At 45.6% G+C, this 21617-nt stretch overlaps 2 protein-coding genes and 1 pseudogene across 2 annotated transcripts; 1 reads left to right on the top strand and 2 right to left on the bottom strand.

Annotated features, from left to right (window-relative positions):
• The first annotated feature begins 1429 nt into the window (after positions 1 to 1429).
• Positions 1430 to 3583, top strand: LOC123041565 (malate synthase). Its single transcript, XM_044464160.1, has 4 exons — positions 1430 to 1871; positions 1955 to 2283; positions 2362 to 2692; positions 2789 to 3583. Exons 1-4 carry the CDS (start codon positions 1494 to 1496, stop codon positions 3440 to 3442), a joined length of 1692 nt encoding a protein of 563 aa, XP_044320095.1. The 5' UTR covers positions 1430 to 1493; the 3' UTR covers positions 3443 to 3583.
• Positions 3584 to 6267: 2684 nt separating this feature from the next.
• On the bottom strand, positions 6268 to 11637 carry LOC123045820 (uncharacterized membrane protein YuiD). Its single transcript, XM_044469000.1, has 5 exons — positions 11300 to 11637; positions 9110 to 9266; positions 8538 to 8588; positions 7407 to 7499; positions 6268 to 6634 (listed from the first exon to the last, which is right to left on the bottom strand). Exons 1-5 carry the CDS (start codon positions 11383 to 11385, stop codon positions 6560 to 6562), a joined length of 462 nt encoding a protein of 153 aa, XP_044324935.1. The 5' UTR covers positions 11386 to 11637; the 3' UTR covers positions 6268 to 6559.
• A 955-nt stretch (positions 11638 to 12592) lies between these two features.
• On the bottom strand, positions 12593 to 21294 carry LOC123045819 (ATP-dependent DNA helicase Q-like 5; annotated as a pseudogene).
• Positions 21295 to 21617: the final 323 nt, after the last annotated feature.

Below are 21617 nucleotides of genomic sequence, written 5' to 3'. Positions count from 1 at the left end.
CATCCAAGATCTTTCAACAGGCAAAGGGAAGGAAAATCAACGGACTCACTGGTGAAGTATTGAGGAGAGTTTGCACAGGCTGTCTAGAATTTGGGAAGGAAAACAACGAGCTACATATTAAGCATGAGCTCTACACACATGTTTTCAGGTCAGACCACATCTAAGAAGTCTCACCTCATAATACTCTTCTAAACCTTGTATTTCTCATATCATCAGCAAGAGCTTTAGCAACGGTAAAGTTTGCACCGAAAGTTAAGCATGTACTCCCTCCATTCTTAAATATAAGACTTTTTATATGTATATCTATATGTACGAGAACGTCGTTTTGGTGACCGAGTACAATGGAGCTCGAAAATTTTCAAAAAAAATAAAACAAACTTTTTGATTTCAAAAATATAAAAAAAAAAGTGTGCGAGTAAACAAGGACGTTATGTGTACCTGTGTAAAATCTTAGGATGAAATGTCATATGTACAAAAAAGACAAATTCATGGCATGGGAGGATGAATAGTATCATGTGTTAACAAGTCCCAAAAAAAATTGGCATAGCCCTCACTTCAACGTATTTTGCCCTGAAAATTTGCACATATGTGTTATGCCTTCATGCATATCTGTATTTTTTCAGAATTTTTTGAAACGTAATAATATGAATTTTTATGAAAATTGAATTTTGAATTTGGAGGCCTTCATAGAGGCCGAGCTCCAAAAGCAATTTTCGTGTATGTAGTCCATATAGAAATCTATAAAAAAAAAGGCTTATATTTAGAGCCAAAGAGAGTATAATATAGGGGCAGTACACGCAAAGGTTTGCTACCAATCCATAGATCTTCCCAGAATAGAGTTCTTTTACCATTTCCCGCTATCCTTTCTGCGATTGCAGCGTGCATCCTTTCTGCGACCTGCACGAGCTCTCTTGTTCGCCCATCGTCCAAATAAAAGAAAAACTCGCCTGTTCCCCCGGCACGGAAGAGAATCGAGCTATCTCTTCGCCGAGAGACCCAGAGGTCTTTTTTTTCTGGTGAAGTTAACCATAGCCGCGCGCGCAGTTGGCCCATGGCGGCACGGCTCTCCCTCCTCCAGCCTCAAGCCGAACCGAGCAGATGGATAAGAACATGAACAGAAACGGCCAACGCGCGACGGGTAAAACCATCTCCCCGGTGTGCCAAAGAAACAAGCCACGCCTACCCGATGCCATGCGCGCTGATGCGCAAGGCTACACCCAAACACCGGCGCAGCGTGCCTTATCGTAACAACCACGTTTCTGTTCGAACTTCTTCGGCATTCATCTTCGTCATCCACGCACATGCGACGCTTGATGTAGCCACTTCGAATACACAAGTTGCACACATATGACGCCATCATATACAATTTCAAATCTTAAACTGATCCCGGCGCCCCCCTGCCGCGCGTATATATCTGCTCCACTCGTCGAGCTCGAGCTGCACACTCCCATCATCCCCGCTTACACACGCAGTGCTCTGCTCACGCAAACACAATGCCTGGTTTCCACAGCACCACCCCGGCGATGGCGCAGTCCTACGACACGCCGGAGGGCGTGGACATCCGCGGCCGCTACGACCCGGAGTTCGCGGCCATCCTGACCCGCGACGCGCTGGCCTTCGTGGCCGGCCTGCAGCGCGAGTTCCGCGGCGCCGTCAGGTACGCCATGGAACGCCGGCGGGAGGCCCAGCGGCGCTACGACGCCGGCGAGCTGCCGCGGTTCGACCCCTCCACGAGGTTCGTCCGGGAGGGAGACTGGGCGTGCGCGCCCGTGCCGCCGGCCATCGCGGACCGGACCGTGGAGATCACCGGCCCCGCCGACCCGAGGAAGATGGTCATCAACGCGCTCAACTCCCGCGCCAAGGTCTTCATGGTAAGCGCAGGCGCGTACGTAGGTGCAAGTGCGGTGCAACATGTAAGTATGTAACCAAGCAAAACGTGACGTGGACGTGGCAGGCTGACTTCGAGGACGCGCTGGCGCCGACGTGGGAGAACCTGATGCGCGGGCAGGTGAACCTGCGGGACGCCGTGGCCGGCACCATAAGCTTCCGCGACGCGGCGCGCGGCGGCCGGGTGTACAAGCTCGACGACCGCACCGCGAAGCTGTTCGTCCGGCCGCGCGGCTGGCACCTGCCGGAGGCGCACGTGGTCATCGACGGCGAGCCGGCCATCGGCTGCCTCGTGGACTTCGGCCTCTACTTCTTCCACAGCCACGCCGCCTTCCGCGCCGGCCAGGGCGCCGGGTTCGGCCCCTTCTTCTACCTCCCCAAGATGGAGCACTCCAGGTGCGCTCATAGTTTGTTTGTGTACACATTTCGTGACGGTTCATTCATGCTGATGTGATCGAGCGTACATGCATGCAGGGAGGCGAGGATATGGAACGGCGTGTTCGAGAGGGCGGAGAGAGTGGCCGGGATCGAGCGTGGGAGCATCAGGGCGACGGTGCTGGTGGAGACGCTGCCGGCGGTGTTCCAGATGGACGAGATCCTGCACGAGCTGCGCGACCACTCGGCGGGGCTCAACTGCGGCCGGTGGGACTACATCTTCAGCTACGTCAAGACGTTCCGCGCGCACCCGGACCGCCTCCTCCCCGACCGCGCCCTCGTCGGCATGGCACAGCACTTCATGCGCTCCTACTCCCACCTCCTCATCCGCACCTGCCACCGCCGCCGCGTCCACGCCATGGGCGGCATGGTATCTAACTAAGCGCTCGTTCATCCCCAGCTCATTGACTCCACTCCACGGGTGATCGACGCAAACAATCACATGTGTGTTGATTCAATTTGACAGGCGGCCCAGATTCCGATCAAGGACGACGCGGTGGCGAACGAGGCGGCGCTGGAGCTGGTGCGCAGGGACAAGCTGAGGGAGGTGCGCGCGGGGCACGACGGCACGTGGGCGGCGCACCCGGGGCTCATCCCGGCGATACGGGAGGTCTTCGAGGGCCACCTCGGCGGGAAGCCTAACCAGATCGACGCGGCAGCGCCCGTCGACGCCATCACGGAGGAGGACCTGATCCAGCCGCCGCGGGGGCCGCGCACGGTGGAGGGGCTGCGGCTCAACACCCGCGTCGGCGTGCAGTACCTCGCGGCGTGGCTGGGCGGGTCCGGCTCCGTGCCGCTGTACAACCTGATGGAGGACGCGGCCACCGCGGAGATCAGCCGCGTGCAGAACTGGCAGTGGCTGCGGCACGGCGCGGTGCTGGACGCCGGCGGCGTGGCGGTCCGAGCCACGCCGGAGCTGCTCGCGCGCGTCGTGGAGAAGGAGATGGCGAGGGTCCAAGCGGAGGTCGGCGCGGCGAGGTTCCGGCGGGGGCGCTACGCGGAGGCTGGCAGGATCTTCATCCGGCAGTGCGTCGCGCCGGAGCTGGACGACTTCCTCACGCTGGACGCGTACGGCCTCATCGTTGTGCACCATCCCAGAGGGACGCCATCCAAGCTCTGACTGGGAATCTAGATCAAGAACGCTCCCACATGCATACACAAATACTCCATACTGTATCCACCCGTCCAGAAAGGAGAAATAAATACTTCCTCCGTTTCTAAATATAAATATAAGTCTTTAAAGAGATTTCGCTATGAACCACATACGGAGCAAATTGAGTGAATGTACACTTTAAAACACATCTATATACATCCGTATGTGGTCCGTAGTGAAATCTCTACAAAGACTTATATTTAGGACCACATACGGAGCAAATTGAGTGAATTTACACTTTAAAATGCATCTATATACATCCGTATGTGGTCATAGTGAAATCTCTACGGGCGTGTTTGGTTCCATTGCCGACTCAGCCTGGCCCGACGAGCCTGGCTTATATGAGCCAGTTTAAGGGGATGCAGGGCAAAAACCCCAGATGCACATAATTTCGTTGCCTGCATGTCCCTAGTTGTATGAGACAATCATTTTTGACCCAGCATTTGGTTGCCTGCATTGCATTCGGTGCACATATGATATGGTGTTTGGTTGCAACCTGCATAAGGTGTTATCACCACTTCTAACTAGTGATGACCTTACCACTCACAATCTGAACATAGTGCCAGCTAGTTAAACAAATGACAGTTCATCCTAACTACAATCAAATGACAGTTCAAATTATTAAGAGTCATTGGCTAAATAGGGGATAGTTCATCGGTGTTGCTGCTTCATCTTCCTCTTCTGCTGCTGCTGATGATGATGCTTCTTCTTCCTCTTCTTCTGTGCTTTTGCTGCTGCTGCTTCTTCTTCCTCTTCTTCAAATCTTGCACTGACCTCTGTTAAGCCACATTGCCTCTGCCAACTCCAACCTTTTGTTCTTCCAAGCGTCATTGCCAAATGCCTCCACACCATGGCTAGAGCTAACAACATCGTCAGGCTCGACCTCTTCCTCCTCAGGCACGTGTTTATCAAAGCCCCACTGGAGGATTTAGTTATGCAGAATGCAACATGCAAGAACTAGCTTAACCTGAGTGGAGTATGGGTGGAATGGCTTCTGATCCAGGATCTTAAACCTATTCTTCAGAGCTTCAAATGCCCTCTCAACATTTACTCTAAGGCTGGAGTGTCTGAGATTAAACAGCTCATGTGCAGTCCTAGGAAAGTTCCTACCAGAGAACTCGTTGAGATGGTACCTTGTTTTCCTGAAGGGTGGAAGAATACCCGGCCGACATGCATATCCAACATCTCCAAGGTAGAACTTGCCGTCGGGGATGTTGATCCCATCAGGTCGATTCACGTTGTCAGTGAGAATGTTAGCATCATGCGCTGACCCCTCCCAGCCAGCCAGCACATATGTGAACCTCAGATCAAAGTCAACAGCAGCAAACACATTCTGACTTGTGTAGTGCTTCCTCCCCCTGTATGATGCAGACTGTGACCTAGGAACTCTGGCAATGACATGAGTACCATCTATTGCCCCAATGCAGTCCTGAAAATGGTATCACAAGCCTGTGTTAGTGCTCAACTTGAACAATACAAGCATATCAAATCATGAAAAGTGTATATTGTCAATGCTCATCTTGAAGTATGGATACCATCTTGGGTTTCCGCGAATCTTGGGTGGAGTCTGACCAGATGGTCTCCTGATCATCTCTCCTCTAAGCTCCCCAATAGCAAAAAGCACTTGCTTGAAGTACCTAGAGATGGTCTCCATTGATCTCCTGGACATGTTGTGAATGACCCTGAACCTCTGGTTATGGCCAACAACATGGAGGAACATGGTCACTTGCTCTTCGACACTAGTGTTGATGCTATCTTGTAACAGCCCCCTGCTCCTGAAGGTCTCAACAAGTCTGGCAAATGCTGCTCTTTTCATTCTAAGCATCCACAGAGCCTCGACGTCATTGCAATTGTAGATGTAGTTCAGATTTTGGATCCTCTCCTGTTCCCAGGGAAACAATGGACCATAGCGAATCAAAGGTCTTCCAGCACGACGAACAGCTCTCTGGTGCATGAACATGACCCATGCTTGAATCACACTAATCAGTGCTGATGACTGGATTATCAGCCTCATCCGTGCGTCCATAACCTAGTCGACATGGATGGTTCGTTCAGTGGAAAATCGATCCTACACCTAGCTTAACGGCCTAACCACTGAGCTAACAAAGGGGAGAGGGGGTGTTGCTTACCGGCATCGGAGACGAGAACGGCGTAGGGGGAGCCATGGCACACACTAGGTCGACCAGACGGTGGCCAACAGCAAGGGGAGCACCAGATCCGCCGCAAACATCGCCGCCTCTTCCGCCGCCGCCGCCGCCGTCCCCTCTAGCGCAGATCTGGAATCGCAGCCGCCACCGGTGGTGAGGCAGTAGCGAAGAAAGGGGGGCAGTGGCTATGGATGAGCGAGTGAAAGGAGGGTGAGGCTAATTTGACGCCAGGACGGCGCGCCAGATTTCCATCTCCCGTCATCGCCCCTCGCCCGCGCCTCGCTCCCGCCCGTGCGACCTCGCGCCGCACTCAGTCTGGCTCGCGAGAAACTGCCGATCCCAGGGTTTCCAGCGAGCCAGGTTGTGGGCTGCTTTGAGAATCATGCGGTGCAGGCCCAACAGAAAAACCAGGCTACCAAACAGACCTCTCCCTTCCCGCTCGGACCAGGCTGGACTCGGTGCGGGCAACCAAATACGCCCTACAAAGACTTATATTTAGGAGACATTGTACGTAGTACCTAAGTTGGCTGTGTTGCTTAAAGTTGCGTTAGATTTTCTGTGTCATATTTCTTACTCTTTGGATCAAAGGCAAATATAATAATCGAGTTCAAAAGGAAAAGTTCAAAAAAAAGGCAAACACAATAATTGTGTACCCAGAATGGAGCTTATGACGTGGTATCAACTATTCAGAACCATCACGTTCTCAAGCTACATATCACTGCTAGTTGTACAGCAAACATTCAACATGAGGAGGTTCTGATCGACAGCAAACATCTCAGATTTACAGCACCAACTGAAGCTACGACCTACAATCCTACAGCGCAGATCTATATCAGTTAAGACTTTGTAGCAGCATGGACAGGCCACTTTTACACATTACATCAAAGATGAGCTTCTTTTGTATGCTTTACAAGATCGGCGATGCGATATTAGATGATCAAATATTGCCTCTCCCCAGAGCTAAGAGCATGACCACAGCCGTGAGGATTCCAAGGATGCAACCAGCCACCACCTGACATGTCAAACAAGTGTTTTTACATCCAGTATATCACGCATATCGGCTAATCATTGTTACTATCAAAATAATATACTCCCTCCGTTCCTAAATATAAGTCTTTTTAGAGATTTCAATACGAACTACATACGGATGTGGATAGATCTATTTTAGTGTAGATTCGCTCATTTTGCTCTGTATGTAATCCATATTTGGAATCTCTAAAAAGACTTATACTCCCTCCGTTCCTAAATATAAGTCTTTGTAGAGATCCCACAGGGTGAACTACATACGGAGCAAAATGAGTGAATCTAAACTTGAAATTCATCTATATACATCCGTATGTGGTTTATAGTGGAATCTCTACAAAGACTTACATTTAGGAACGGAGGGAGTATTTAGGAACGGAGGGAGTACCTGACAAGAGCATGCACAATCTTCCAAGATGACAATAAGGGTAAAAAAACTAGGGGCGAGCCAACTAACAACTGTCTGTCCCAAATAATTTATGAAATGTCATTTGCATTCTAAGTTTTTGCTCCTGAAAGAGGTTTGCTGTATCATATGATGAAACTATTCAATAATCACAGCTTTGGAGCATGCTACAGATAATAAATATCTTTCGATATGAATAATTCGAGAACCATTGAAGTAGCTCACAAATTGATGCTCTGAAATTTCAGTAGTTAGTCTTTTTATTCTTTTCTGCTTCCTATATCGACAATCACATTTTCCTTAACTAGCAAGGCCACAAACATCAATATATGGAAGATAAAGCATGTAAGCTAACCTGAGGGACTGTGTGCCCAAGAATCTCACGCAATGGCTTTGTCTCTGCCAGCGGATGCTCTATAGGCAGCTCGTAGACAATTTGGTTTAACACCTGATAGGATTTGCATCAACAATATTAGTGTCATCTTGCTTCAGTGTCACACAAAGTTTGAAATACTTCTCTTTGTTATGTATCAATGGGTATCTTTCCACCGCCAAAAAAAGGGTACTTTAAACATACATTTGTCATTATCTAAATTTCTTGTTCACGTGTTGGTGAGAAAGTAGTTAATCAAGTCCAGGCCAAACATATAGTCAAAGGATACTCATCAACTGCTTATCAAATGTTCAAGGTAATCATGGAGAATATATCATTCAGCCAAACATATCCAACTTCAGAGGCATATCCATAGTGATGCATGCTCTATATACTGCAAACATAACTTACTACACACTGAATACTGGCAGCAAATGACAACAGAACAAACTAAATCTTGGACAACCATTTAGCTACTCCCTCCCTTCGGAATTAGATGACGCTCGAACGGATGTATCTAGCACTGAAATACGTCTAGATACATCCGTTTGAGCGTCAACTAAATGGAACGGAGGTAGTATAATTTATACATATACAGATCTTGTAAGTGTTGTTTCCAGCATCACAAACACCTAGCAGATCACTGGGTATCCTTGATCAAACTGAGAAAGTCTAATGCAATCTAATGCATATAACTATATGCGCAAATGCGATCCAATTCATAAATCTCCAGTGAGATAATAGAAATCAAACAGCAGGTCCATGTGAAAAGACTGTATGCTAGTTTTGTTTCTGTTTTTTTTTTTTGGCGAGAAAGACTGTATGCTAGTTATAGATAGAAAATACTCCCTCCGTTCCTAAATATAAGTCTTTGTAGAGATCCCACAGGGTGAACTACATACGGAGCAAAATGAGTGAATCTAAACTTGAAATTCATCTATATACATCCGTATGTGGTTTATAGTGGAATCTCTACAAAGACTTACATTTAGGAACGGAGGGAGTATATGTTTATTAGCCTATAATCAGGGCAGCCGCTAAGCAGCCTCCCATGTTAGTGCATGCACATATTTAACCACAAGTCTAAGACCTTTTAGGATGAGACTGACAAACCTCTGCTTGTTTTCCAGCGTGTAACCGAACACCAAAAGCATCATGCATCACCTACAAACAAAAACGAAGGTTTTAGGCATACGTGTCTTTCATGTCGAAGTGTGTCCTTGTTATATACTCCCTCCGTCCGGAAAAGCTTGTCCCTCAAATGGATGTATGTAGCACCAAGTTAGTGCTAGATACATCCATTTGAGGGACAAGCTTGGGACAAGCTTTTTCGGACGGAGGGAGTATGAATGATGCCAGGAAAGTGCTGTTAAGCAGAAGTTTCACAACATACAACAGCAACTTTCAAAAGCAATGTGCAAAGTATCACATGAAAGTAGAAGAGACAAATAGAGATGAAAGCAAGCAAATGAATGCAAATAGTCTGATATTCTCTTCTACTCCCTCCGTCCGAAAAAGCTTGTCCCTCAAATGGATGTATCTAGCATCAAGTTAGTGTTAGATACATCCATTTAAGGAACAAGCTTGGGACAAGCTTTTTCGGACGGAGGGAGTATATTACTATACTCATGCAATAGAAGTAGCTAAGGCTTTATATACATAAAGAATCTCAAACATGTACTCACCACACATGCAAGTATCACTGAAGTTGCAAATGTGGCGCTACGAAAGCCTTCTTGGATTCCAACAGACACTGCAAGTGCTGTCACTGTGGCTGAATGTGATGATGGCATCCCTCCAGAAGCTATAAATTGCCTGGCATCCCAACGTTTCTCTTTATACCTACATAAAACCCAGAAAAGAAAAGAATTGCTTTAGAGAACACCAAATGCATACGGTTGGACAGTGCTAAGCAACATTTTAGCATGTTTTTTACCAGTTTACCCATACTTCTATGATAAGTGCAATTTAAGACACAAGCCTTGCCCCAATCCCAAATCGACCTTGAAGATAGTTATACAGTTAGAAATGAATGTTACCTCTTACATACTACTCCCTCCGTCCGGAAATACTTGTCGGAGAAATAGATGAAAATGGGTGTATCTAGAACTAAATTGTGTCTAGATACATTCGTTCCTTCGACAAGTATTTTTGGACGGAGGGAGTACTCCACATCATAACTAGGCAACATGAGTGATAAGCTTATACGGAACGTTCTCAAATTTTTGCCCTGATGTAAATTCAGGTCTGTGTGCATGTTGTTGAGTCAATAAAAACTCCTTTTACCGAATAAAGGCGTCTGCACATGTTCAAATGGTCCCCAAACAGTTAGTTTTCTTATTTGAATTATATGCTCCATGAGACAGCAAATGGTAGTGTGCACTTGCGATAAGTCCATAACCTATGAATGTGTGATGTCAATATGGGACAGCTCTACACACAATTGGTGATGTAAATTGACATCACAAATTGTCCATGATCCTCTTAAAATTTTGATATTCATGAAGAAAAAGATTAGAATTAGGCTAGCGCCGCCACTGAGGATAGGGCTCACTTCATGTTCATAGTCTAGTACCAGCCATTTTTGCTTAAATTATCAGGAAATCAAGGGTTAATTTCGTTATTTACTTTGCCAACAGACACTCTTTGCAGCCAATGCAAATAATTTATGGGCAGGAACATCACAAAGCATTGATTAAACATCTGAGTGACATTAGGACCAAAGTAAGGAAATACAGATAGTACTCCCTCCGTCCCAAAATAAGTGACTCAATTTTATACTAGCTTTAGTACAAAGTTAGTACAAAGTTGAGTCACTTAATTTGGGACGGAGGGAGTATTATGTAACCAACTGGCCTCTAGCATTAAACATGCAACAAATTTGCTTCACCAATCACAAATACAGCCCTTATCTGGCAGCAGAACCAGAATCAATGTGAAAAAATTAGGCTTCTAAGTGCCTCATCAAACCATCCGAATAACCATAAAATGTTCTCATATTAATAACTAAAACCTCATGATTGTCAGTAATGTGATCCAGGGGTGTCTCTCCACTACTTCTAGACAAAAACCATACCAAAAAGGTATAGTACTCCCTCCGTTTCAAAGATCTAGGTTTGCCCTAAGTCAAACTTCTTTAAAGTTTGACCAAATTTATAGAAAAATATACCAACATCTACAACATCAAATTAGTTTCACCAGATTCATCATAACACATGTTTTCATACTATATATATTTGATGCTGTAGATATTAGCATATCTTTCTACAAAGTTGGTCAAACTTATAGAAGTTTGACTTAGGACAAAACCTAGAACTTCGAACATTTTGGAAGCGGAGGGAGTACTATTTTTTGGCATGTTTTTGTCCTAGTTCGGTGACTGTAACTCTCACACCACGTGGTATATCTGGCATTTCCATTGCCTCTCGTTGACAAAGTATTCCGCGGGTGGTTCATGAATACTAGTATCTGGTTACAGAAGCAATTGGCGCAGATCGTACTAACATAACGAAGCGGAACGCAGAAATAAGAGGAAGATCTCGCTAAGCTTGGCGGGGATCCACAGCCTACTGCTTCTGTAACCAGCCTAGGAAACTGATCCGCCGAACAATTAGGCTAGGAAACTGATCCGCCGAATTTAAAACGAAAAAAACAGCCTAAAATTAGTAAAATGCAATTCCTAGCAGGTCTCGAATCCAAATCTCCCTTCACCTTGGCGCTAAGCAGACAAGCTACAAACTCGCGACCACCAAAGTCACACGCGCTCCGCAATGCTCACACAAGCAGCAGCAGCAGCCCGAGGAGCGGAACCAAACCCTCGGCCGGAACTGTAACGCGGGGCAGGGGAGAGGAGAGGAGGGGTGCAGGCAGCTGACCAGGTGGTGAAGAACTTGGCGGACTGCGCGACCGCGAAGGCGAGGAGCCCCGCGACGAGCGGGTAGTTCACCACGGCGGCGACCATCTCCGGCTCGGGCCGCGTCTCCTCGATCGATCTCCGGCGGAGCCCTCTGGCACGGCGCGAGGGGAGAGGATTCGAGTTGGGCGAGGGGAAGCAACGGGAGGGGACGGGGGGGATGGCTTCGCGTTCCTTCTTCTGCCGTCGGCTTTTCCCCTCTCCCTCCCTCGTTCTCCTCCTGTGTGCTTCGGTAAATTCTGCGTGCGTGCGTGCGTGCGTGGATGCTCGCCGCCCGAGCTACCTCTACTAGTCTTCGGGGTTACGGCCCACAGAGATCGACCGACGCGAGCACAGAATATTGCTTTTCGGGTTGGATTCCGTAACACGGGAGAGTCGTTCGTTGCCCTGTTGGAACGGCACGGGCCCGGCCGCCTGACGTGGTCCCTCCGTTACAGACGGCTGGCTAGGATAGATAGCGAGTGGGTGAATGAACAATTACTCGTGAATGAATATGCTTCGGGTCGATAGATTTGAGCCGTGCGAATATGCCACGCGGCCGTGAAGTGTTCCGGTGGTTCGAGTACGGCATCAACCCACATAATTAAAAGACAGCTACGTGTTCACCGATGCAACAGCAACCCGGCTTACGTGTCGCTTGAAGTGGGAGGCCGCCGGTCGGTCGGCGGTCCAGATGCAGCAACGTGACACTGCTACGATTTCAATTTTGAGCATCCGATTTTGGCCAATTTCGTCTGCGGCCACCGTGTCGTGTATGTTTGGGTATGGCTGTGTGCACGCTTTTGTCTCCCGTGCCGTGTCGGAAGATGCAAATCTACAATTTGATTGTATATATACCGATCGCCTCTTTCTGCAAGCGACATGATAAACACCATGGCTAGGCCCCCATGGTTCGGATCGCGTCACACAGGACACGGTGTTCCAGCGAAAGCCGTGCGCTCCCACCGGTGGAGTGATGGGAGGGACGCAATCAATTGAGAAGTGGATCTACCGGACAAACACTGCCGCACGACGCACCGCCTCAAGCTCGTAGTACTGCACGATCAACGAATGGGTATCGGTTCGCACCAAGAAATGATAGAGGCGCGCTGCTGCCAGGACCCGCACCGTGCTAGCCGGAGCATATTCGAATGAATATGCGACGGCAGCAATGCAATGAAGCTGCCCACAACCGATGCTCAGATCGGAGCTGACAACGGCAACATGCAATGGAGCCGCCCAGCTGCTGATTGGTTGGCCAGTCAACTCCAACAAGTGCGACCAAGACTCGGCGGTAAATATACTCGGCTGATGCTGCTAAGTAAATATATTCCAACATGGCTGGTAGTATATCAAGATTACAAGTTAGCACATTATTACTACTAACTCATCTCTCGTCTAGTACACCACTGGTTTCCCTTTGTTTCTTTAATCAGGAAATGTCTCATGTCTCCCTGCTTCTGCCTTTTGATCCTGGCTGACCCGCTATCTTACACGGCCAGACCCCCATGTAGACAGCTTGACTGAAAGGCCGGCGTTTGCTTGCATACATACTTCACACCGGAGGCGTGGCTGGTGTCCCCTCTGCTACCAACACTTTTTTTTCCAAGCGCCTCTGCAAATTTATGGAAACAACGGCGATCAGCTTTCAGCACACGGGATAACAACTACTCCCTCAGTTCAATTTTGTAAGACGTTTTAGACATTTAAGACAACAGCTAAACAGTTCGATTTTTCAGCTGTCTAAAACGTCTTACAAAAGTGAACAGAGGGAGTATTGGAGAGTGTACATGGGAGTGGGCACGAACCTTCTCTGGTTAAATTTCTATCCGGTTCCTGGTTTCAAACTTCATTCTTATGTATGTACTGTACATTGTAGCCTGACAAGACCTTAGACAACGGTTCTGATTGCTTTGCTTGTAGATTATTCACCCTTCCCAACGAATTTAACAAGCTCTGCTTTGGCAGCTTCTATGACCACTGGAAAATCAACCTCCATATAGCGTCCCCTGTCAGAAAAAAAAAACTTCAGCCATGCGCTAAATCGGTGGAAAGACAAGCTATACATAAAAATAACAAAATGAGTCCAGAGAAAGAGAGAGACCAGAAGTGGTTTTTGGACCAGGTAGCAGCTGGAAAAGCCGGGCTGGAGATGCCATGCATAATCCTCGCGACAGCCCTCGGGGTGAATTTGGCAAACGAATTGCTCTGGAGGAATACCTGGCAGCACAGTGAAGAAATTGTCAGGCGGGCCTGTTATATGATTACCAATCACAGTGGAAAATGTACCATGGTGTTAGTTCTTACCTTTATATCGGATTGCAAGAACGTGCTGCAGGAAGCAAAATCAAATGTTCCGTCAGATAAAACTTAGCACGGAACAACGCAAGAAGCAAATGCTCTGGTGAGTTATGTGGGAAGAGAGCACGCAAACCTGCTCTTGCGGAGCGGAGTACAGTAATCATCGTCTGGTGTGCCTTCCTTCTTGCTGAAGTAGTCTATAATCCTCTTCTGGATGCATGGGGTGTGCTCGGAGCCAGAACAGCCATCTATCTTTTTACAACCTTTGACAGCATAGTCCGCGAGAGCAAACATAGCGTCTAGTTTCCTGATCTGTTTAAACAGCAAGCATCAGCAATCAGTTAATATGAATAACTGAGACGAAATTACCATTGATAAAAGCCTATTGAGTACATAATTTATAAAAGCCTATTGAGTACATGATTTACTACCTCTAACAAATACAATGTATAAACTGATGATCTGCAACTATAGTTTGAAGGACAATATTGTATGACAAGATATACTTATTTAGAAGAGCTTAAGAAACTGTTTACCACCTTTGAGTTTTCTACTTCAGAAAGCCATTTTGTGAGATTTGCTGAAAGAGCGTTCAAGTCATCTGGCCTTTTTAAGATCATATAACAGTAGGCTGGGTCTTTCAATTCATAAGATAGTTCTCCTGAAAACTGATTTACAGAGAGAAATAATTAAATGTCACATAACATAAGGAGCATAACATAGAAGCGGTGCAACAGGATAAAGACAATAGAGAACAGACGATGAATCATTCCAAAAGCACAATATTTTAGCAAGTCACTCGAGCTATACCAGGCCATAAGCCTGTAACTACATGACCAAAAGATCTTACACTAGAACAGCGATAAGCAACAAGTGCCACAGCACAACTGATAATGAAAATATTTGCTAGGACATGGAAGTGTGATCATAAGTAACATAATATACATAACAGAAAATCTAGGCTATATCAAGTGTGCCCATTTTCTCTAGCAATAGTGTGTGTATAGCAGTTACCTAAAGCAAATGCAGTCAATGACTATTGGTGGCACATTACTGCAATCCATAGCAGGGCTGAAATGATCTACTACCTTGCTCCTAAATATAAGACGTTTGGCAGTTTAACTTGAACCAATGGGGCGTCTTATATTTAGAAACAGAGGGTGTAACATATATGTTTCTATAGCAACATTTTTTCTCTCAAATACGCACCTAAAGCACATCATTTTGCATTAGAAGAAAACATTGAAATGCCACCATTCATACAGCCAACAAAACCAAGCAAAAGCAAACCAATAGCAAAAAAGGAAGCAAAACAAAATAAACGGTACATCTGTCCTACTGCTTCTATTGGGTCGCATCTTGAGGCCAGACATGGTTTCTGTAGCAACATAATCATGGGGCATAGCAACTGTCAGTTACTACTCGGTTGCTACAGATGCTAGGTACTATACTAAGTACACTGCCCATACCTAGGTACTCGTACAATACAGCCAGCTGTTAATCTTCTTGAAATATGGGGGGAGTTAGGTACTAAAATGCAACTAATACAGAAAACGAAGTTACAAAGGTCGAATCAGCTGTTGTCTCAGTTTTGGCCTAACCTGACCTAGCCTAGTTGGTTTCTCTTTTCTTTGTCATATTGTACTTTGCTTAGGTTTTTGTTTTGGTTTGATTTTCATGGCCATCCTCTTCTTAATGACAACGACAAGCATTTTGATGTGTGTTCGAGAAAAAAGTTACAGGAAACAAAGGAACAAAGATCGAAGCATCCAGCTGGTTACCTACTACGTATTTGAAATTAAATCCTTATGTGCAGCAAACAAAATATAACCAGTGATTCAACTAAAAGAAATACGAAAGTAAGTGTGAAATTCTGAATCCAGCTCAAAAGCAATTTCAGTTTTGCTGTTTGATAAGCTTAGTGACACATATTTGAACATAAATACTCTGTCCCATAATATAAGACGTTATTACATCCAATATACTCACATATTGGATGTAATAACATCTTATATTATGGGACGGAGGGAGTAAATGATAACCATGGAATTCATGGACACCTCGAAAACACCACTCTAACTGGAAAAAATGGCGTTTTGTTCAGGCAAACCTTTAGCTTTTGCAAACGATCAAACACTTCATTCATTGTGATCCTCATATCATTAGCTACTCTTGGTACTTCGAAGACATAACTGCCATCCTTCATTTCAGACCTGCTTTTCCATACAGAATCAGTCTTAGAGAGATGCAGCAAGTTCAGAAGAGCACTTCAAAACAGAAGTAGAGGGAACGTTTACTTATTTAGAATTGATCTAAGTAGTATATCCTTGTCAGCAAGCAGTTGCGGGGATGTCTGTAGCAATACAATTCAGCGAAAAAAGAGAAGTTAAAAGAAAAGGAGAAAAGTATAATATCTTATGAAAAGAACAATGAACATGGGATGTGCATGGTAATCATGTGCGAAGGTCACAATGTTGTCAAACAACTGTGGATTAACCATTGATTACTGGACACATACCATGGTCCTCAGCTGAGCACACTAAGAAAAAATTTGGTTCAAATGGTGCAAACCTCAGATCACTGGATAAGAATATACCTTGTGAAAATACAGTGTGCAGGTAACACTGAACTGAGGAAGTAAATGGAGATATTGCTCCTCACCAATTTCCAGCTGTGTGAGGACTGTTAAAAGCACCTACAGTGAGAAATTGCAAGGAGAATCATCTCATCTGAAGATTAGCTGGATCATCCAACAATTCAGATTATTCAAAAAGTAACCAAAATGCTTACAGGAAGTTTAAAAGCAAAGCAAATGAAGTTATTCCTAGGGAAAAAGGAAAATTTCAAATAAATCACTACTGTTCAAAAGTTAGAAGGAAAGGGCACCTCTACATACTTTACTCCATATAACTAGCAACAATTGGTTTTTATGTAGATAAATTTAGGTCAAAACAACTCTCGCAGGGAAAAACAGTAGATTTGTCAAAAGTAGTTTATAACAACAACAACAACAACAACAACAACGGAGCCTTTAGTCCCAAACAAGTTGGGGTAGGCTAGAGGTGAAACCCATAAGATCTCGCAACCAACTCATGGTTCTGGCACATGGATAGCAAGCTTCCATGCACCCTTGTCATGGCTAGTTCTCAAAAGTAGTTTATGTCATTACTTTTTTATATTTTCTTCCTAGGTCATTGTACCGTACAGTTCAAAAATGTAATGGTCAAACAAGTGTATTAGAGACCGTGCCAATGTCCAGGCGACATGAAAATATCACAAAGGTACTACTTGCTTCAGAGAAAAGGTTTAGAATGATGATCCTGGTTTGTTCTTGGGAACAACTGCTCTAGTCCCTAGATTAAACATTGAGATTTTCTTGAGACAGAAGACCAAGAAATATTGTCTATGATGTTTTGATATGAATGCTAGATAGCATCTCTAAAATACAGATATAAAACCGTCATTTAAGGTAGCAAATCCAATTTATTATAATGGAAATAGTTAAATTTGTATGTGACATCAAACAACCACTAACCTCCATGGTATGTCTGTCAAGTGCAGAAATGTATCAAATTAACTCGATATAGTGTAAGGTTGTGAGGGGACTTTCTAAGCACTGGTAAATGTGTGAATGAGAAAACAAACTACATGGGCTGATGGGACAGGCACAAACCTCTTCTTTTATATCAAACTTGCGTGAAGTAGACTCTTTAGGGAAGGAACAGATGCACCCCATCGTGTTGCCAGAGGAGAATATCTGGTTAAGAAATTTGCTCATTGCATATTCATCAATGCCATCGCTGCCGAAAGGGGTTTCTTAGAGTCATTTCACAGGAAATATACAGATGAGAGAACAAATAATATAGAAAATTAATTCACCTGTGTGAAAGACTGCGAATCTTATAGAATGTTGTTGAATCAAAAAGAAGGTGACAGTGTGATAACCGTCCATCCCTTCCAGCACGTCCAGTTTCCTGAAAGAGCATATCCATATGTTCTAGAAGATAGTAGAATGGAGAAGTGTATATGACATCATGAAGTTCTTACCTGTATGTACTCTTCAAGGCTTTCTGGCAACCTATAGTGGATCACCTAAGGAAAGAATGCTTGTATCAGTCCAAGTTAGCAGCAAATTATTATTTTACTTTAGTTATGAGCTGCGCATTTGAAAGAACACTGAAATATTTCTTGTTTTCAGATGTAATTGAAAATAATTATGTGGATATAATCATACCCCTTCGACATCACTCTTATCAAGACCCATGCCAAACGCCACAGTTGCAACAACCTTCCTCAAGGCGGAAAAAACAAAGTTAGACACCTGGCCTACATAATACAACTTATAAAATAGAAAACCGAGGAACTACGTAAGCAAGCATATACCACTCTTATTTTGTTAGAGCAGAACAGCTCCTGTACCCGGCTCCTCTTTTTCATCAAAAGTCCACTATGGTAGCTCTATAAAAATAGAAAATGTCATAGATAAAAAGTATGCGCGGCTAACACATAACAAGCTAAAGATGGAATGCCAACCTTGGCATTAATGTTGTTATCACACAAGTGCTTACAAACATAATCCGTTTCTGTCTGTTCAAGATAACACGAAAAAGGTTATATATGCAGTATTGAATTGTATCAAATAACAGCTGGACAGGTGTGTTAACCATCTTTAGGTTGAGAAAGTTTAACCTGAAATTTGCAATAGACGATAATACTTTTCATATTGACAAAAGGGGGAGACTTTAATAGCAACATTAAATCCTTCAGCCTGTGACACAATATAATGCGTCATATCTCATTTGCCTTATTTCAAATATATACCATATTAAATAGACTCTGGTAACAAGGATGAGTAAACTACCTGTTATCACTCATGCTGATAGACAGCTTTAGATTTTCCCTAATTTGAGATGTCTGGATGAGATTACCAGATGGAATTTCTAAGGCATTAACTATCTCCTGCAAGGTTTGAGTTGTTGCAGTTGCAGTCATTGCAAGAATACATTGAATATTAAGCTTTCTCCGAAGTAGTGATGCTCGAAGCCTTAGATATGAAGGTCTAAAATTATGAGACCTGTCCATTTGGGAAAAATGAAAGATTAGATCATGAACTTAGATACACTAACACTACAAAATGAACAGCAAGTACATAATAGAGTATGAAAACAAAGCAATGAAACTAGCTGAATGTATCACAAAAAGTAAACGCAAGCATGGATAAAGAGTGGTAGAGCAGAAAAAATATCGCCATGCAGTCTAATGGCAGAACTAATTTAAAATCGAAAGTAAATGGTTATTAGCAATTTAGCATTTGCTTATGTGAAAGCTAAAGGAAGCATTAATATTAAGATAGCAACATTAATCATATCAATGAAGTCCAAGATAGATGATAGCTTTCTTATCGGTGCATCGGTCCACCCCATCTGATTATGTGATTCAAATTTTGTTGAGTATTTCTTACCTAGTCAATGATATGTGTCTAAAATAGATTTGTTGTTATCTTGCTCAGTTGTATTCGCATAGCTGGTAACTGTGACTGGCCACTTATTTGACCAATTTAAAACCAGTACCATCCTAGATCACCTCTTTCAGCTTGTTATTTTTGTATCCAGGAAATCAACTGCGAAGATAGATTGCAGTGCCAACTGTAAACAAGTAGATAGGGGTGGTGTTGCTGCTCTAAGCGCCTGTGTATCCTGCCTTTGGGGTGTGCGTTTGTTGTGGTGGCGTGCATTTGTATCGGGCCGTTGGTGATCTTTGCTTTATATATAAAGCGGGGCGGAAGCCTTTCTCGGTACTGTAAACAAGTATCTAGTGTTCTCAGCTGAACTAAGATGAAATATAAACTCACCATTCAGAAATGCAATGGGCTTCATCAATGACCACAAGAGATATTGGGAGTGTGTCCCTGAATATCTGCAGAAATTCTTCATTCAAGAATCTCTCAGGGGAAACAAAAAGAACCTGATAAACAATGGAAGCTATCTCAGAAAAATGAAGCAAAATACAGGTTAACGTCACTACTGCAAAACATGTGAGGACAATTGGGCTCATATTCCAAATTTAAGACGAATTGTTGTTTCTCAAATCCATATTCTTGTTACTACATCAACAAAATATATTGTGTTGAAATAGAATTTGCAAGGTATGCAGCGATGATTCTCTAGATAAGGCAAAATCAAAGCAGATAGTTGTTGATGCAAGAGTGGTCTGTTCAGAAATGACGCTTAAGAAAGCTGTACCTTTATTTCCCCTGCACGCAACAGCCGTAATGTTCCATGAAACTCATCACTCGTCTGAACGAATAAAACAATATAACACTTATATTAAAAAACAATAATGAGTAGGACTAGCAGCAAGCATATAAACTTTTGCATTTACCTGACTACTCGCAAGAAGGCCTCCTGGGAGAAATGCAGGGAGCTTCCTCAATTGATCAACCATCAAGGACAGCAATGGGCTCACCACCAGTGTCAGTCCAGGCAAAATCATAGCAGGCAACTGAAAAGTAGCATCAAGATCATGTCAGAACTGGCCTATAACAAACCAATAACTCAAATTTGGCTGCAAACCTGATAGCACAGTGACTTGCCCGCGCCGGTGGGCAGCACGAGCACCGTCGACTCCCCTGCAACTACATTCTGGATGGCCTCAAGCTGACCCTCGCGGAATGAATCATAACCAAACACCTTCCTGAGCAAACTCTCGAGATTCTGCTCGGACGGATCCTCTCTGGCTACCTCAACAATCTTGAGAACACCGTCATCACCTCCCGCCGCATTCTTCTCCCGCTCGAGGAGCGCCTCCGCCACGAAATCCCCTTCCTCATCGGCACCTGCCCGGGCCTTTCCACCGCCGGGCTGCTGCCGCTTCCAGGAGCGGTATTTCGTCGGGCGCCTGGCCTGCGACTTGAACGACTTCTTCCGGCCGTACCCATTGATGTTGAGCCGAACGAAGTTGCCCGCGGGGTCCCCTCTCGGCCGCTTCGGCTGCTCAACCGCGGCCGCAGGGGCCTCCGACACCGAGTTGGGGTGCACCCGCTTGGGCCTGAGCTGCGGCGGCGGGTGGGTGACTGCCGGGGGCGGGGACGGCTCGGCGATTGGTATCTCCGCGGGCTCGGGCTCAGGCTCAGGCTCGACCTCGGGCGCGGGGGTGGGGTTCGTGAATGCGGCGGCTGGTTCGAATGAGAGGTTGCGAGACTGGACGAGACGGCGGAAGGAGGAGAAGGAGACTGTGCTGGCGCTGGCGGTGAGCGCTGACCCCGGGGCGATGCGCGCCGCGAGGCCGTGCGGGTCGGAGAGGGCGGCGGCGCGGATCGGAGGCGCGGAGGCGGAGGCGGGGGCGGAGGTAGAGCAGGGTACGGGCTTGGGCTTGGGTTTGGGCTTGCGTTTGGGTTTTGATGTGGGATCTGGCGTGGGACGGTGCTTGGACGGTGCCGGGCGAGGTGCTGGTGAGCACCGGCGAGTCGGGGAGGCGGATACGTCGGAGAGGAGGGAGTCGTCGGAATCGGAATCGGCGGCGTGGAGGGAAGAGTACATCGCTGATGACGGAATTGGTGGTGCGGGGCGGTGGGTTGGGGCCTTGCGGGTGGGGGACGGAGTTGAGGAATTGGAGGGAGATTTGAGGAGATTTCCCGCCAAGCACCAGTTTGGAAAAGTAGCAAGGCCAGCACAGCAGCGGGTGTTCTGCACAAACCGAGATCTCGATTGGTGAATTTCGGCGAGTCTGAACACGGTTAGAGCATCTACAACTACAACTTCCAGATTTCGTCTCCCAAACATCCACGGATGCGGAGAGCGACCGGACAACATCCTAAAAATCCTTTTTCCAACTAAGATACTTCAATTATGAATTTTCAAATCCATACAATTACATGCGCGTGAAACCTAATCTAAAGCGGAGCCTGTCCGGCTCCGTCGTGCCCGTGTTCGGTGGTTGGCTGCTTTGACCCAAATGTTGGTTCGGTTCTCAACGAGGTAGAGTAGCACACGAGTCACGCA

This window comes from Triticum aestivum, chromosome 2B, assembly GCF_018294505.1.
Source record: "Triticum aestivum cultivar Chinese Spring chromosome 2B, IWGSC CS RefSeq v2.1, whole genome shotgun sequence".
Taxonomy (NCBI): Eukaryota; Viridiplantae; Streptophyta; class Magnoliopsida; order Poales; family Poaceae; genus Triticum; species Triticum aestivum.
This window is presented reverse-complemented; position numbering and strand designations above follow the sequence as displayed.